The 18860-nt window shown below is 41.1% G+C and overlaps 1 protein-coding gene across 6 annotated transcripts in view; it reads right to left on the bottom strand.

Annotated features, from left to right (window-relative positions):
- Positions 1-12668: 12668 nt before the first annotated feature.
- Positions 12669-18860, bottom strand: part of CCAR1 (cell division cycle and apoptosis regulator 1) — a 64993-nt gene continuing 58801 nt past the window's right edge. For all 6 annotated transcript variants that reach the window (XM_045877955.3, XM_045877956.3, XM_045877954.3 and 3 more), the window contains 4 exons: positions 17695-17815; positions 17424-17609; positions 16476-16681; positions 12669-15812 (listed from right to left, as the gene is read on the bottom strand). In XM_045877955.3, the coding sequence (XP_045733911.1) occupies positions 15753-15812; positions 16476-16681; positions 17424-17609; positions 17695-17815 (573 nt within the window). In that variant the 3' untranslated portion in view covers positions 12669-15752. The remainder of the gene's footprint in view (positions 15813-16475; positions 16682-17423; positions 17610-17694; positions 17816-18860) is intronic.

Below are 18860 nucleotides of genomic sequence, written 5' to 3'. Positions count from 1 at the left end.
CATTATGGCTGATAACATCTCCATTCTTCAACCCCTAAGGTTAACATTTGGAAAGGAAAAGGGGGAAACCACACAGGACTTCTATGCATCAAAGTGCCTAACTCATTGGTTGTGAAACAGCAGTACAGGAGCTCCAAAGAAGTTTACGGTAGGAGGGGACCTGCCTGACTCGGCTGCTAAAGCGTGCGGTTCTTGATCTTGGGACCGAGTCATTGAGTTCAAGCCCCACACTGGGCGTAGAGCTTACTTAAAAAAAAAAAGAAGAGGGCGCCTGGGTGGCTCAGTCGGTTGGGCGACTGCCTTCGGCTCAGGTCATGGTCCTGGAGTCCCGGGATCGAGTCCCGCATCGGGCTCCTTGCTCGGCAGGGAGTCTGCTTCTCCCTCTGACCCTCCTCCCTCTCATGCTCTCTCTCTCATTCTCTCTGTCTCAAATAAATAAATAAAATCTTTTAAAAAAAAAAAAAAGAAGAAGAAGAAGAAGGGGTGCCTGGGTGACTCAGTCGTTAAGCGTCTGCCTTCGGCTCAGGTCATGATCCCAGGGTCCTGGGATCGAGTCCCGCATCGGGCTCCCTGCTCAGTGGGGAGCCTGCTTCTCCCCTTCCCACTCCCCCTGCTTGTGTTCCCTCTCTCGCTGTCTCTCTCTGTCAAAAAATAAATAAAATCTTCAAAAAAAAAAAAAGAAGAAGAAAAAGTTTATGATAGGAACCCTGTTAGGTACCAAGGAAACACTCTGAGCGGGAAAACAGAGGACAGATTTATGAAGCTATTGCTGATGCAGCAACATATCAAGTTTCTGATTAGTTCATCATAGTAACATCTTTTTTTTTTTTAAGATTTCTTATTTATTTATTTGACAGAGAGAGAGACACAGCGAAAGAGGGAACACAAGCAGGGGGAGTGGGAGAGGGAGAAGCAGGTTTCCCGCTGAGCAGGGAGCCCAATGCGGGGCTCGATCCCAGGACCCTGGGACCATGACCTGAGCCGAAGGCAGATGCCCAATGACTGAGCCACCCAGACGCCCCATGGTTACATCATTCTTAAACTACATCTATCATGGGGCACCTGGGTGGCTCAGTAGGTTGAACTCAAGTCATGATCTCAGGGTCCTGGGATCAAGCCCCAGGTCTGGCTCCTTGCTCAACAGGAAGTTTGTTTGTCCCTCTGCCCTCCCCCCTCCCCTTCCCCCCACTCTCCCCTTCTCCCCTCTCCTTTCCTCCCTACCCCAACCCTGCTCCTGTGCTCTCTTAAATAAATAAATAAAATCTTAAAAAACAACAATAACAACTACATCTATCATAAAGTGTTTTTCCAAAAATAGTCTAGGCTCTCAAAGAATTTTTAGTAAATTTCCCTGAATTCCAGTTCATAATGAAAAGAATCCAAGACATCTTGTTTTTATTTGGTATATATCATGAGAACTAAGAAAAGCAATCCAAATGTTTTCACTTCTTTAAGAAGCTGGGGAAAGACTTCAGCTAGTGTTACAAGGTTTGGCAGGCAAACATTCCTCACAGTGTTAAGTGTGATCTGAGCTCAGTCCCCACAGCTCTGGTTCATTGCCTAGGTGTTCTCACCCGCAAAGTGGGAGAATGTGGAAAAGCCCTATCTTGTAACCTTAAAATGTGATTGAGTGAAGGATGATTTAGGGTAAGGATTGGGACAGAAGTGTAAACCAGGGGCATCTGGTTGACTCAGTCAGAAGAGGTATAAAAAAATATTAAAAGAAGACTAAGATTATACATTATACTTTGAAACATAGATTTTACAAAGTATTTCTTACATCTGTCTTGCAACTGTTAATATCTATCTTGTTCACACAAAATTCCAGAATGCCATATTTTTTCTTATCTTAATCTTTTTTGTTATGATTTCTATTTACTCTATCATCCTCTCAATTATAATTTGAATATAAAACCATTTTCATTTGACAGAGTCTTGTTTTGAAAGTATTTAGTAAAGATGGGGCGCCTGGGTGGCTCAGTTGTCAAGCGTCTGCCTTCAGCTCAGGTCATGATCCCAGGGTCCTGGAATTGAGCCCCGCATGGGGCTCCTTGCTCCGCAGGAAGCCTGCTTCTCCCTCTCCCACTCCCCCTGTTTGTGTTCCTGCTTTCACTGTGTCTCTCTCTGTCAAATACATAAATAATCTTAAAAAAAAAAAACACAATCTTTTGTCCTATTCAAGCAGATGAAGACTGGCTTCTGAGGAAACAGGAACTGATCTATTTAAGATTTTATTTATTTGAAAGAGAGCACAGAGCAAGAGTGAGAGAGACTGAGCAAGCAGGGGGAGCGGCAGGCAGAGGGAGAAACAGGCTCCCCACTGAGCAGGGAGCCCAACGTGGGGCTCGATCCCAGGACCCTGGGATCATGACCGGAGCCGAAGGCAGACGCTTAACCACTGGGCCACCCAGGAGCCCCTGATCCGCTATTTATTAAAGATAGAATCTTCACTTATAACAAATCCTTAATAATTTAACACAAAAGCACCGCTGGAGCAAAGCTGAATGCACGGGAAGTCAGAAGCTGTGGATCACAGCTCGTACCTCTAGGCTTCAGCTTCCTCAGGGGATTTTTATGTGCAGCCTGCTGGAGGTCTCAGGCAACCAAGAGTGAACCATGATCAAGCCTTAAAACAGAAGCAAAGTAACTGTGGAGCTAAAGGATGGTAGAATGTAGAATTCTCATTTTATTCCTAATTCCAATTCTTACAGTGAGGGTTGGTTGCCTGATACTCTTCTGGAAACAGTAGCTCAAAGGTTAAACATTCGCCTCTTGGAAGCATTTCCAACAGCCAAGTGACAGCCTCCTGAGTTTGCAAAGCTGATAAAAACCCTGGAATAAATAACAGATGGATTTGGGAAATGGCCTAAATGTACCCCAAGGCTAGTATATTTTATACCTTAAGAAGAATGGCTCAAAGTAGGTTTTAATTAAATATTTATGTTATAGTCAGAAACAGCAAGCGGTCTTTGTGGGGCCAGCGCCCGGCTTTCAACAGGCCTATCTATCTCACCAAGGAAATGAATGGACATTAAATATTTATTCTACACATGTTAAAAGTAGACTCTGCTCTTTCCCTGCCTGAAGGAAGATAAAAAGGCTAGAGATAACCAGTGAGCTGCATTTGGAAATACAATCTTATTTGAAAAATAAAAGGAAATATAATCTTATAAAAAGACTCGGAGGCCAGGTTCAACTAGGAAGCAGATCGGAGGTTTTACGAAGGTGAGATGATGTGAAATGTTAAACCCTTTATCATTTACCTGAGGAACATAAAGAAATAACTTTGGGTTTTTTTGGGTTGTATTTTCTCACCTTTAGAATAGGGAAAATCACATGATTTTTTTCTTTTTCCCACAGCATAAACAATTGTTTAAAAAAGAGACAACAGGGGCGCCTGGGTGGCTCAGTCGTTAGGCGTCTGCCTTCGGCTCGGGTGGTGATCCCAGGGTCCTGGGATCGAGCCCCGCATCGGGCTCCAGCCCCGCATCGGGCTCCCTGCTCTGCGGGAAGCCTGCTTCTCCCTCTCCCACTCCCCCTGCTTGTGTTCCCTCTCTCGCTGTATCTCTCTCTGTCAAATAAATAAAATCTTTAAAAAAAAATAAAATAAAAATAAATAAATAAAAAAGAGACAACAGGGAGAGCCTGGGTGGCTCAGTTGGTTGAGTGTCCGACTCTAGGTTTCGACTCAGGTGATGATTCAGGGGCTTGATCTCAAGCCCTGTGTGGAGCCCCACATGAGCCCCGCCTCGAGCCCCACCTAGGGCTCTGCACTCAGCAGGGAGTCTGCTTAAAGATTCTCCCTCTGCCCCTCCCCCATCAAATAAATAAATCTTTATTTAAAAAAATTTTTTTAGATTTATTTATTTGAGAGAGGGAGAGTCAGAGAACAAGCGGGGGTGGGAGAGGTGGGGCGGGGGAGGGCCAGAGGAAGCAGCGGACTTCCTGCTCAGCAGGGAGCCCAATGCAGGCCTCCATCCCAGGACTCTGGGATCATGACCTGAGCTAAAGGCTGATGCTCGACTGAGCCACCCAGGTGCCCTAAATAAGTAAAATTTTTAAAGAAAGAAGACAACAGGCCCCAAGTGGAATCATTTGTGCTAAGCCCACACTATCAAACCAAGACTTACTACCTAACTTAATCAGTTTTAACCTCTCCCAGGAGTAGAATCTTAAACTAGTCAAGCTGGAATTACCTGGTCAACTCTACTGAGGTAATGTGCTTGATAGAACCCTGCCATCCCCTAAAGGAAGGTGACCTTGCCCCAAACAGTCCACTCTGCTAGGAGCTTCCTTGTCCTGCTCCCAGCCCTTTGGAGTTCCTTTTTATTTGCTAAGTGGAATGCTGGCCGATTCATAAATCACTTTAGAATAAAGCCAATAGAATATTTAAAATTTACTCAGTTAAATTTCGTTTTTTTAAAAAAAGATCTGAGAGAGAGAGAGGGAGAGAGTGCAAGTATAGGGGGAGGGGCAGAGGGAGAGGGACAAGCAGACTCCCCATTGAGCAGGGAGCCCGACACAGGGCTCGATCCCAGGACCTTGACATTATGACCTGAGTCAAAGGCAGACGCTTCACTGACTGAGCCACCCAGGACCCCTGAATTTTGTTTTTTAACACTACTAACTGCTATATCAATTATCCAAACTCTTATAGGACTGTTGCAAGGGAGAATTTGTCTTAGCTTACTAATCTCAAGACTAATTTATGTTTTTGGTTTATCTTAAATCGGAAAATTTAGAATATTTTGTCTCTTTACATGTGAGAACGTTGAAAAAGTTTTAAACTCCAAGATAAGTATTACAATAACCTCTATTTAATGGCTTCCTATAGATTACACTTCAAGTTATTCCCTGCCTATTGGAGCGCCTGCTGGCTCAGTTGGTAGAGCATACAACTCTTGATCTCAGGGTTGTGAGTTTCAGGCCCATGTTGGGTGTAGAGTTTACTTAAAAAAAAAAGTTGGAGCGCCCGGCAGGCTCAGTCAAGGAGCGTGTGACTCTAGATCTTGGGGTTGTGAGTTTGAGCCCCGCATTGGGTGGAGATTACTTAAAAATTCTTTAAAAATCTTAAAAAAAAAGTTATCCCCTGTACTTTATGAAGTTTCATTTGCTTGAACTATAATGGTACAATATCAGTTTTCGTTGGATCACATGCATATGTAACCAAAGGTGAATCCACCTGATTTAGTAGCTTAGAGAGTTTTTAGGGCAAAGGTCATGAAAATACAAATAAATACCAATTATAAAAAATTGTTTGGAAAAAGTTCAATTCTGAAGTTAAATTAATTCCCCAAATTTGATAACCTAGAACAAACTTCATATGAAGAGGCACCTGCGGGGCACGTGGGTGGCTCAGTCATTAAGCGTCTGCCTTCGGCTCAGGTCATGATCCCAGGGTCCTGGGATCGAGCCCCGCATTGGGCTCCCTGCTCGGCGGGAAGCCTGCTTCTCCCTCTCCCACTCCCCCTGCTTGTGTTCCCTCTCTCACTGTCTCTGTCAAATAAATAAATAAAATTAAAAAAAAAAAAGAAGCACTTGCTTAGCCAATGTTAATAATAATGAAACTGTAGTAGTGCAATAAAGGATAGAAATTAAAGTGATACGAGATTCTTTGATGTTAGGTCCAAGGCACATGTGTTCTAAAACTGATGAATTAGAAAGCCATCTGCTCTCAAGACACTGTAAAACAATGCCAAGAGCCAAATATTTAAAAAGTGATTGAGATATCTAAACCTAGACTTAAAATATATTTTTTAAAGATTTTATTTATTTATTTATTTATTTGACAGAGAGGTCGAGAGAGAGCCCAAGTAGGTAGAGCAAGAGGGAGAAGCAGGCTCCCCACTGAGCAGGGAGCCCGATGCAGGGCTTGATCCCAGGACCCTGGGATCATGACCTGAGCCGAAGGCAGACACTTAACCGACTGAGCCACCCAGGTGCCCTACAGACTTAAAATATTCTTAAAGTTTAAATACATGAGTAAAGAATAGATGTTTTAAAATGCCCTAAACTTAGGAAACATGAGGGGAGAAATTACCCAAAGAGAGTAAGCCAGAATCTACAGTTTCTCCAGCAATGTCCACAATAAGATTTTTGTTACCATTAGAAGGAAGTTCTCCCAACATATTCATGCACTTTACATGAATAAAATTTCTTTAACACACAGATTCACAAGAGTTTAGGATTTCCTATAGCAAACACAAGGTTTTGCCCATTGGTCTTGAATTTGCTTATGAACAAGAGTACTGCAGGTCCTTTTTTTTTAAAGAATTTATTTGAGGGGCGCCTGGGTGGCTCAGTGGGTTAAGCGTCTGCCTTTGGCTTGGGTGATGATCCCAGTGTCCTGGGATCAAGCCCCGCATTGGGCTCCTTGCTCAGCAAGGAGCCTGATTCTCCCTCTGCCTGCCGCTCCCCCTGCTTGGGCTCTGTGTCAAATAAATAAATAAAACCTTTAAAAAAAATGTCTACATTAAAAAAAAAGAATTTATTTGAGAGAGTGAGAGAGAGAGCACGAGTGGGGGGGGGAGGAAGGGGCAGAGGAGGAGAAACAGACTCCCCATTGAGCAGGGAGCCCATCTTGGGGCTCAATCCCAGGACCCAGAAATCATAACCTGAACCATTGGCAGAAGCTTGTTTACTGACTGAGCCACCCAAGTGCCCCTACGGCAAGTTCTAAAACAGAAAATTTAACTGGAGCTAGAGTCTTACATTTAGAATGGCAGGGTTCTTATTTTATTCCAAATCCAGATTTACTCTTGATTTCACCCAATTTGAAATTAGGCTGACTCACACTAACAAAATATATTAAACATATAAATGCTTACTTTTGATTAATAAAAATTTGTATAACCACTCAAGGTTAAGCCTACATTTCAGCCCTGCCTAGCTATAAGTAACAGAAACTTTTAAACTGTCGATTTAGACTCACCAGGTCTCTGAGCTAATCTGTCTGATAACATGTTAGGAGGAGTTCACCACCCCAGTGGACAGGAATTAAAACTTTCATTGCCTTAAATGTGGTGTGAACCCAAATGCCACCACCCACATCAAGCTCTCGTCTTCAATCAAATCTTCAATCTCGTCAAAATCTGTACAGATGAGCCTCTACCTTGGCTCCTGGCCTCCACCTAAGTTGTTTGCAATGAAGCTGGGGCCCCAGGTCTGAATTCTGCCTCTGTGGTTGGGGTCCGGATAGTCCGCAAAATCCTCTCTTCTTTAGGGACCGGACTTTGTCTTCACGGTCCTGCCACCAGCTGTGGTCTAATTCAAACTGATCAATTTCCCTGGAACTACTGATTTTCAGTACACAGCCTTGCCATTTTCCTGGCCTCTCCACTGTCAAAAATACTTTGTTGCTTACTGTTTACCCCTCCCTCTACTAACCATCTCAGTTCAATTTTTTCCCTCTCAGCCCAGCAACCTAGTGTTTCTGCGCAAGCCAGCTGATGGGCCCCCTTCTCCACCTACCTGTTCTCCCAATCAAGCACTTAAGCACCTTCACAAACTATTATGCTTGTCAGCCACCCAGCAGATGGTGGGGACCACACCAACCACACAGATACTCCACCTTAGTAGATTATGTTCATTATATGATACCTCACAAGAGAATTATAGTCATGTCAGTTTAAGAGAAGTAACACAAAAAAACTATGAAAAAAAAAAGGATTTTCCCCAGCTTATCTGTTGCTTAAGTAGTTGTGATACTTCTCTTAAAGAAACTATGTCAAAGTAGCTTTTCAGGTGCGCCTGGGTGGCTCAGTCAGTTAAGCATCCAACTCTTGATTTTGGCTCAGGTCATTATCTCAGGGTTGTGAAATCTAGCCCCACGACAATCTCTGCACTGGCCTGGAGCCTGCTTAAGATGCTCTCCCCCTCTCCCACTACTCCAACCCCGCTAGTGCGCAGTGTCTCTAAAAACAAAATAAAAAAAAATTTATTTTGGGGCGCCTGGGTGGCTCAGTCGTTAAGTGTCTGCCTTCGGCTCAGGTCATGGTCCCAGGGACCTGGGATCAAGCCCCACATAAGGCTACCTTTCAGGCAGGAAGCCTGCTTCTCCCTCTCTCACTCCCTATGCTTGTGTTCCATCTCTCGCTGTGTCTCTGCCAAATAAATTAAAAAAAAAAAAAATTATTTTTCTAAGGAATCTCTACCCCCAACATGGGGCTCAAACTCACAACCCAGAGATCAAGAGTCGCCAGGCAGACGCCCCTCCTGGAGTTTTTCTAAAAATCACGTATTACGGGGCGCCTGGGTGGCTCAGTCGTTGGGCATCTGCCTTCGGCTCGGGTCATGATCCCAGGGTCCTGGGATCAAGCCCCGCATCGGGCTCCCTGCTCTGCAGGAAGCCTGCTTCTCCCTCTCCCACTCCCCCTGCTTGTGTTCACTCTCTCGCTGTGTCTCTGTCAAATAAATAACATCTTAAAAAAAAAAACCACTACAATTTAATAAATAAATAAATAATAAAAATCACGTATTACGTATGGAAACCCACTATGTGTACCTTAGGGAGGAGGGTGCCTAAGCATGTTAACCCAGAAGAGCAGCAGAGCAGTACCTGATGACTTGTTAGAAATGCAAACTCGGGCCCCACCCCAGACCTTCTCAATCAGAAATTCTGGAAACGAGGCCAGGCAATCTGTGTTTTTTAAATAAGCCTGTCAGGTGATTCTGCGGCATACCAGTTTGAAGAACCACTGCCTTAGTTTAGGCATAATGATCACATTCAAACTCCATCATTAAGGGGCTCGAATAAGGAGCTGACTCAGGGACTTCCTTAAGTAGTACCCTATCGAATTATCTGATATATGTCCTCTATATACACAAGAAAAACAAATACTTTATGGTCCAAAGTAGTTTGGGACGAAATCTTCTTTCATGTATAAGCCTGAGGCTTGTTTTGAAACTAGTGAGCACCAAGAGCAGGTCAATTTTCCCCTCAAGATGAGTAATAAGTAGGCAATAATGTTTCGACTTAGTCTTGGTTTATACCCAGTGTCTTGGTATAATTATCCTTGGCCCCCTCTTCTCAAAATAAGTTCCCAGTACAGACAATAAATTATGGCCTAAATATCCCCTTAGTAATAAGTCATAAAATAAGGCAGTGAAATGTGTGATTCTTGAAACATTCTCATTCCATTATGTCTAATAAAAACAATTTGTAAAGATATTTAGATGTTAATTTTAATTTTCAAAATATTCTGAATACAAAATTATAGTGGGAAGGGAAACATTTCTTTCCTGGAACCCACAGACATAGCAACTATTTTGCAGTTAAACCAGGAAATGTGCTGCACACTACATGTCCAATAGAGGAGGCTTTTATCGTGCCTCTAATTACTGTGATCACTTCAATCCTTTGCTTAAAACCATTTTTTTTTTTTTTTAGAGAGAACATGTACGTGCATGCATGTGGAGGGGCAGAGGGATAGGGAGAATCATAAGCAGGCTTTACAGAAGTGTAGCCCAAGGCGGAGCTCGATCTCATGGTCCTGCTGAGATCATGACCTGGGCCAAAACCAAGCGTCCGATGCTTAAACCAACTGAGCCACACAGGCACCCCATCAATACATGTTTTTTGTCCTTAGTTTGACTTTATACCCACCAGGAGCAAACCTAAATGGCTTCTGACAATGAAAACCTCAGGTTATCTCAGACCCAAAAAAAGATTCAGTGCCATCTCAGCATTAACTTGTGGATTTGCAAAGGTCTCACGAGAGGAGTACGCTGGGCTGGAAAGGCCACATGGAAGAAGTAGGGGAGGAGTATAGGACTGTCAAAGTGCTCTGAGAGGTTAGTATTCTGTCAAACCCTTATGTATAGTTCCCACTGTAGCATTTTTAATAAATTCTAGTCAGTATTTAAGAGATCTATGTAGCCAAGAGAATTCAGGCTCTGAGTAGCCTCTTAAGGGTCAATTATTACCTGGATCAGAGAGCTCACAAAGATTGGCCTGGATCCAGCCAACCACAGAAGATAGGATTCTTTTCCTGCTGGAAAACCAATAATTCTATCTAGGTATCTAAACAGAATATCTTCACTGTTTGCTACACACATGTAGCATTATCTCTTTTCACCAAATTCTTTTTTTTTTTTTAAAGATTTTATTTATTTATTTGACAGAGAGAGACACAGCGAGAGAGGGAACACAAGCAGGGCGAGTGGGAGAGGGAGAAGCAGGCTTTCCACCGAGCAGGGAACCCGATGTGGGGCTCGATCCCAGGACCCCGGGATCATGACCTGAGCCAAAGGCAGACGCTTAACGACTGAGCCACCCAGGAGCCCCTCTTTTCACCAAATTCTTTAATGCCTTGTGGGCATGGATATCCAGGGTAAATTCCTTAGTACCTTTATGATAAATTTCTGTCATATTTAATAAGCAAACTCATCCATGTTTAACATATTCCAAATTTTTCTTCAGCAGAAAATGAGAATTTTTTTGCTTTCTACATAAATACTGCATTTTTTTTTTTTTTTACCAGAAAGAAGTGACCACCTCTGTATTAAGGTTCAACACAATACACTGTCACTGTGGCAGAAGTCCCTGTTTTATCCTCTAGATTTCAGGTAAGACTCTAGGTTGTGGCCCAGAGACTAAGGCACTTGAATTTTTTAAAGATTTATTTGTCAGGGAGAGAGAGAGAGCACAAGCAGGGGGAGCGGCAGACAGAGGCAGAGGGAGAAGCAGGTTCCCCGCCGAGCAAGGAGCCCGATGCAGGACTTGATCCCAGAATCTCGGGATCATGACCTGAGCTGAAGGGAGATGCTTAACCAACTGAGCCACCCCCCAGCACTTGAAATTTTTGTACAAATGAAGAATAGGGGAAGTTGAAACTCTTGGGACTGACGTGGTCTTTGGTCCTGTGTCCAAGATCGTATGTCTCTACTAGTGCTAACAGTGAACATTAAGATTTACCAAAATGTAAAAGCATCAAATGTCTTTCCTCCTAAGTCTACCTTTGGCAGTCTCCAAAGCTTGACCCCTCAACAAAGGTACGACCGTATATGCTCCCCACTCTTAGGGCTGAGAGAGCAAGGCCCAGGGGTACACAATTGATGGAAAGTTCTCTCCAAGTCATGCACTTGTGCAGAGGGTGAGATGCGGTTACACAGCAAGACATGCAATGCTACTGTGAGACTCAGGATGCACAGAGAGAGCAGATGAAAAGGACATCAGCTAAATCGGTTCCACTTAGCCCGGCGCATCAAGTTCAGGGTCTTTACGTGCTTCTTTTGTTTCCCACTTTTACTAAAACAATGTTTTCCAAGGAATTACTATTGAGGACTGAATTATTTAGGTTTCACTCTGCTAAAACATATGAGGTGCAAGAGTCCTATGTTAGTTCTTCTTAACTCTGCCACCATGATTTTGGAATTCGAAGTGTCAGTTGATTCTGACTTTATATAAAGAATTATTTATTTGAGAGAGTGAGTGAGCACAAGCTGGGGGGGAGGGAATGGAGGGAGAAGCAGACTCCCCGCTGAGCAGGGAGCCCAACGTGTGGCTCAATCCCAGAACCCTGAGATCCCAGGCACCCCCTCTTTTGCCACTTTAGAGGATGTCTTGCATTTATAATAGGATTAATGTTCTTTTTTACTTCATTAGTAGAATGATCCATGTATTCAAGCTACAAGACTTTATGATTAAAGTTTTAGAATTGTTAGGGTAAAAGGCAAGGGGACTTGAAATCTTAAAGTGGTACACAAATGACTAAGAAGTTCAAGAATTCTATATAGTCTCTGAATAAACACTTACTCATAAGCCAGTATTAGTTATCTCTAAGTAGTTATGTAATAGGTTTCTGTTAGGGATCAGATCATGTAAAATATTAAAAAAGATATGTGGCTGAATAGTACTCAACATTTTTTTTTTGAAGATTTTATTTATTTATTTGAGGGAGAGAGAGTGAGAGAGAACATGAGCGGGGTGAGGGGCAGAGGGAGAAGCAGACTCCCCACTGAGCAGGGAGTCCAACACGGGGCTCAATCCCAGGAGATGCTTAACTGACTGAGCCATCCAGGCACCATAGTACTCAACATTTTGAGAGGAAATGAAACGTGTACATACATAAAGTCTAATAAGTGTTACTTAAAGGATTTTTTTGTGTTGTTACAGTTTTACTAGGATTTAGGCAAAATTCACTAAGAAATACTAACTTCTTAAAATTTCAATTGTTCTACAATGACTGAATCAAGCATTAGAAATGCGAAAACAGGGGGCACCTGGGTGGCTCAGTCGGTTGGGTGACTGCCTTCGGCTCAGGTCATGATCCTGGAGACCCGGGATCAAGTCCCGTATCGGGCTCCCTGCTCAGCGGGGAGTCTGCCTCTCCCTCTGACCCTCCTCCCTCTCGTGCTCTCTGTCTCTCATTCTCTCTCGCAAATAAATAAATAAATAAAATCTTAAAAAAAAAAAAAAAAGAAATGCGAAAACAGGGGCACTTGGGTGGCTCAGTCGGTTAAGCGGCTACCTTCAGCTCACGTCATGATCCTAGGGTCCTGAGATAAGCCCTACACAGGCTCCCTGCTCAGCGGGGAGCCTGCTTCTCCCTCTCCCTCTGTTGCTCCCCCCTGCTTGTGCTCTCTCATTTTATCAAAAAAATCTTAAAAATAAAAAAATGCAAAAACAGGCTTCCAGAACATAAAAAGGATGAGAAAATAAAACTGAATGTTATCATTGTCCTACTTTATTATTTCTATTATTAATTTTTTTGACTTGGTCAATGTCAGAATACAGTACAAGGACTACATGTTTACTCCTGAATATTCAAAGCTGTTTAGAAAGGCAAAAATAGGTCGCTTATCTTTCCTCCATTTTTTTCTAAAACCAACCTTTTCTCTATGTACCGCGCTTTTTCTTCCTTTTTAAAAAAAGATTTATTTATTTTAGAGGGAGACAAAGATCGAGTGTGCGCCTGTTGGGGGTGGGGCAGAGGAAAAGGGAGAGAAAGAAGCTCAAGCGGACTCCCTGCTGAGCAAGGAGCTTGAAGAAAGGCTCGATCTCATGATCATGACTTGAGCCAAAACCAAGAGGCAGATGCTTAACCGACTGAGCCTCCTGTGCCCCCTTTTTCCCCCTACCTTAATAATCTCACCTTCCACTGAAATTATTTTATAAAAAGTTTACCTCTAAATAATAAAATTGAAAGATTTATACTTTTTCTCCATTCTCCCAATATTACTCTGCTTTAAATATCTGGGAAAAAGGGGCTCCTGGGTGGCTCAGTAGTTAAACGTCTGCCTTCGGCTCAGGTCATGATCCCAGAGTCCTGGGATCGAGCCCCGCATCGGGCTCCCTGCTCCGCAGGAAGCCTGCTTCTCCCTCTCCCACTCCCCCTGCTTGTGTGCCCTCTCTCACTGTGTCTCTGTCAAATAAGTAAATAAAATCTTTAAGAAAAAAAAATCTGGGAAAACTAAGTCTGACAAGTGTTACAATTACTTTCTCATTTACAAACATACTCTACTAAAGAACTATACTCTTCACTTTTAGTTAAAAGTTTATCTCCACAATTTTCCCTTGAGAAAAACTTTCCAACTATCCAGAAATGTTTCATTTTACCTTAAAGATGGAGAAACATTTATACAATAATTATAATTATGGATCAATCAGCAATCTATCTTCAGGGAAGTTCAACAAACCATAAACCAGAAAGAGCAATTTAAAACAAAAATTGGTTTGAAAGAACTTCAGGTATTTTAATCTATTTTTTAGTAAGAGCCATGTGGATTCAATTTAGCTTAAGACATGTGTAACACAGCACTTATATTCTCCTATTAATCTATTTGGGAACACCTACCCATTAGTCTAGCAAAATAAAGTAACGCAAAATGTAATAAAATAAACCCTAATATGACACGTATTTCTATGACAGAGAAATAGTCCAGTAAGGGTTATTTAAATACAAAAAACCCTAATCATCTGCTAAAGATGTGATTCAGTTTTCACTAGTGTTATTTAAAAGACATGTCATGCGGCAACTGGGTGGCTCAGTGTTAAGTTAAGCGTCTGCCTTCAGCTCTGGTCATGATCCCAGGATCCTGGGATCAAGCCGCAAGTCGGGCTCCCTGCTCAGGGAGCAGCCTGCTTCTTTCTCTCTCTCCTCCCGACTCCCGCTCTATCTCAGTCTCTAATAAATAAAATCTTAAAAAAAAAAAAAAATTAAGGGTGCCTGGGTGGCTCAGTTGGTTAAGCATCTGCCTTTGGCTCAGGTCATGGGTCCTGGGATTGAGCCCCACGTCGGGCTCCCTGCTCAGCAGGGAGTCTGCTTCTCTCTCTCTCACAAATAAAATCTTTAAATAAATAAATAATTTTAAAAGGTGCCACTAATCGTGTATTTCTTCCCCCTCCCAAGATTTTAAGTAATCTCTACACCCAATGTGGAGCTCAAACTTAAAACCTCAAGATCAAGGGTCACATGCCCTACCAACTAACTGCTTGCCTCCTATATTTCTTTGGACCAGAGTTTTTCAACCTAAACCCTACTGACATTTTGGGGTGGATAATTCTTTTTAAGACTTTATTTATTTACTGAGAGAGAGAGACAGCACAAGCGGGAGAAGGGGCAGAGGGAGAAGCAGTCTCCCTGCTAAGTAGGGAGCCTGACACAAGGTTCTATCCCAGGAACCTGGGATCATGACTGGAGCTGAAGGCAGACACTTACCGACTGAGCCACCCAGACACCCCTGGGTAATTCCTTCTTGTTGAGGGGCTGTCCTATCCAACGTAGGATGGTAGCAACATCCTTGGCCTCTAACAACTAGATGCCAGTAGCATTCACTCACCCAGCTGTGACAAGCAGAAGTGTCTCCAGACATTGCTAAATGTCCTCTGGGGCAAGTTCACCCCCTGTTGAGAACACTGCTTTAGAGTATATCACATTTGCTACCCTTTTCATTCAACAATTAATCAACTCTTATGAACCCACTAAAATTCTGAAGGAAGTACACAGACTAATAAAAAAATTATTTTTAATTGAAGAAGGCTTAACTTAAGACATCATACTGACATCTACTGGCTTGGTGCTAAACTGTACATTTGACATATACTGCATTTAAAAAAAAACCCTCAAAATTAAAATATAGGTGCTATTTTGGGAAAGTAGAACAATTAATTGAAAGCAGTAACATTAACATCAGTACTATTCGTTTTTTGTAAATTCTAACATATATAGTAACAATGGTAATTGTCTATTACTTTCTTAGTTTTTGATGTACTGTCTTTTGGATGATTTGAATTTTTAATGAATAGTTTAGAGACTGATAAGAGGGGATTTTTTTTAAGACAAGTAAAAAAGTCTGATTCAAAAAACTTGCAAAAAATTAAGCAACATGCTATTTTATGATTTATACTGAAATTTTAAAAGACTAAAAAATTTATAAAAACCTAATAATGATAATTCTATAAATAAAACTGTACTTTTCTAAGTATTTTAATAAAAGACATTTTGTAATTAAATACTACTATCAATTAAACTGATGAACTTTATTGGGGTTAAAACTATAACAAAGTTCATCCTAAAACATTTTGCAATGCAAAATTATTTCACTCAAGGAGTGTTTAATAATTTGAATGCCAGGAATTACAAGCAATTTTCAAAAGCAGACTCTTCACATTCATAAAACTTTATACATCATTTGAACTAACAGATATTTATACTACTAAAATCAAACATGCATCACTTTCAAACATTCTTGTATCATGATTTTATATATTACATTATTTAACACCATTCCTCATCACTACATGTATTTTATCATACACCTGCACCATTCTCCTTGGATTTCTGATCTTTATCTTCATTCTTGACATTATCCTGTAACATAACAGACAAGGAAAAAGTATATTTAATTAGATTCTCTTCAATTTAACTTTAAAATTAATAAACATTAGTAAACAGACACTCGAGATGGCCCACTTTGCCATCTATAAAAAATTGACACTGGGGGCAACTTACAGAAGAAACCCCTCAATGAGGATGTGGAAGACATCTCAATTATTCTAGTTAGTTTATAATGGCATTGAGTTACAGATTTTTTTAGTGACAAAAAATACTAACACATTGATTTTGATAGTGCCAAAGAGTTTCTCAACTCTGCCCAACAATAATGGCTTTAAAAAGAAGTAAATGGTTTTATTTTCCTCAAGTTCAAATTCAATTCACTCTCTAGTTCTGAAAGAAATACAAAGAAAACTTTTAAGTTTTCCAGAAGTTTCAAGAAGTCTACATACATAAACCATGTTGACATTCCAACTAAGTTCTAGAATAATACAATCTTTTGGAAATTGCTTTTGATTCATCTGACGAAGGAAAGAATACCCAATATTTGCTCTGAGAAAACCCACTAAGAGATTACGACATTAAAATTTGTCCTACACATCTACCACTGCACCACTGTACAATGACATAAATGACATTAAAATTTCCAGGGTTAAAAGTTGAAACAAACTGAAAATATGAAAGTATAAAACTGCTAACCTTCTTCAGTACAGTGTGGATTTCATCCATTACTGTAGATAAGTTTCTGATTGTCTTGTTGAGTTGGTTTTCAAACTGCAAATTCATGTTTTCTGAAATCTTTAAGTTTTCTTGTAACTGATTAAAGTCCTTTTTAACTTCTCTGAGTTCACCTGAGAGGCTTTTGTTGGAATTCTCCAAATTTAATATGGTTTTTTCATCTTCATCTGTTAAAAAAAAAAAAAAATTCAGAATTCACCATCTTACCCTTTAAAATCTCCAATTTAATTATGAGGTTAAAAATATGTAAGGAAAGGGTGCCTGGGTGGTCAGCAGGTTAAGCGGCCGCCTCTTGATTTTGGCTCAGGTCATGATCTCAGGGTCCTGAGACTGAGCCCTGCATCAGGCTCTGTGATCAGCAGGAGTCTCCTTGAGGATTCTCTCCCTCTACCCCTGCCCCTTCCCCCGCTTGCATGTTCTCTCTCTCTCTTAAAAATAAGTAAATTTTTTAAAAAAATTTAAGGAAATATTAAGGAAAATAAAAAGCAGTTATAATTCCTTAAAATGTCCACAAATGTCAGTTATAAAGCATGATGCAATATACTCACTTCATTTAAATTAAGTTTTACCTAAGTATTACTTCTAAACCCAGGTTCCACTTTTAGATGATTGTATGGGATTAGAGAAAGTAGCAAAAACTGAGAAAAACTAAGTAGAACTAGGGGAGGATTAAAAAAGTGCAGAAGAACAACAAAGGAATCTAAGAATGCATATGAAAATCTAAGACAAATTCTTATAATGCTAAGCAATTTTATAGCTTTTAATGGTCAAAAGTGAGTTGCATAATGTGCCTAGACTAAAATACAAAGTATGGATATGCACGTGTACCTAGCTATGTATATATGTGTGTACACATATATATTCCAGCAGGGTTTTAAAAGTACTGAAATATCCAATGCTGTTCCTTACCCGTTTTTTCTTCTAGCAACTGCAGCTTCTGTTCTACTTCAGCTCTTACTTTTTCACTCTTTTCCAATTTTTGCAAGAGGCTTCCTACATCTACCATTGCACCATTGTACACAATAAGACCAACATTTTCTTCCACATCCTTTGATTCTTGTTTTACTATTGGTGTTGGAAGTAACAATCGGTTCCCTATAAAATAAAATAGATCATATTTTATTTACTTTTTTCTTTAATAATTATAAAATGACATAATCTCAAAATAATATATTCAAACCTAGCATATCTTCCTGCAGTGCTTCAGACTCTTCATGGTTTTCTTCATCTTTTGAGGTGTCTGTTAATTTCCGGTAAAAGCAAGACTCACGGAGTACTACTTTATTAAGAAGCTTCTTTACCTGTCATACAAGCAAGTGAACAAAAACATGAGAATACATTTTTGATTATACTTAACTATGTTCTAATTTTCACATATGATAAACATCAATGGCATCTGTGTTGTCAGGTATCCTCTTCCGCTCAAACACTTGAGTTTTTTAGTTTTGTTTTTGTTTTTAAAAAATTTTGACCTGAGCCGAAATCAAGAGCTGGACGCTTTAACTGATTAAGACACCATCTGTGTTTGTTTGTTTTTTTTTTTTAAGATTTTTCATTTATTGGGGTGCCTGGGTGGCTCAGTCATTAAGCGTCTGCCTTCGGCTAAGGTCATGATCCCAGGGTCCTGGGATCGAACCCCACAATAGGCTCCCTGCTCCGTGGGAAGCCTGCTTCTCCCTCTCCCACTCCCCCTGCTTGTGTTCCCTCTCTCGCTATGGCTCTCTCTGTCAAATAAATAAGTAAAATCTTAAAAAAAAAAAATTTTTTTTTTCATTTATTTCTTTGAAAGAGAGAGAGTATAAGCAGGGAGAAGAGGCAGAGGGAGGAGAAGCAGACTTCCCGCTGAGCAGAGGAGCCTGACGCGGGGCTCAATCCCAGCACCCTGGGATCATGACCTGAGCTGAAGGCAGATGCTTAACTGACTGAGCCACCCAAGCGCCCCAACTTGTGCATTTTTTAACTGTCTTCTCTATAAACCTAAAATTCGAATTATCATTTGAAAAGATTTTTGTTAATAAAAAACATGTAACACTGATAGAAACACTAAAGCAGGGCGCCTGGGTGGCTCAGTTGGTTAAGTGACTGCCTTCGGCTCAGGTCATGATCCTGGAGTCCCGGGATCGAGTCCCGCATCGGGCTCCCTGCTCGGCGGGGAGTCTGCTTCTCCCTCTGACCCTCCTCCCTCTCATGCTCTCTGTCTCTCATTCTCTCTGCCTCAAATAAATAAATAAAATCTTAAAAAAAAAAAAAAAAGAAACACTAAAGCATACACTAAGGTATATGTACTGGCTGACTCAGTTGGTAGAGCATGTGACTCTAAATCTCAGGGTTGTGAGTTCAAGCCCC

Source organism: Mirounga angustirostris, unplaced genomic scaffold, assembly GCF_029215605.1.
Source record: "Mirounga angustirostris isolate CCGP_5_RB_7025 unplaced genomic scaffold, mMirAng1.0.hap1 SCAF_6, whole genome shotgun sequence".
NCBI classification, from domain to species: Eukaryota; Metazoa; Chordata; class Mammalia; order Carnivora; family Phocidae; genus Mirounga; species Mirounga angustirostris.
The sequence above is the reverse complement of the archived record's forward strand: the minus strand, read 5'-3'. Positions and strand labels throughout refer to the sequence as shown.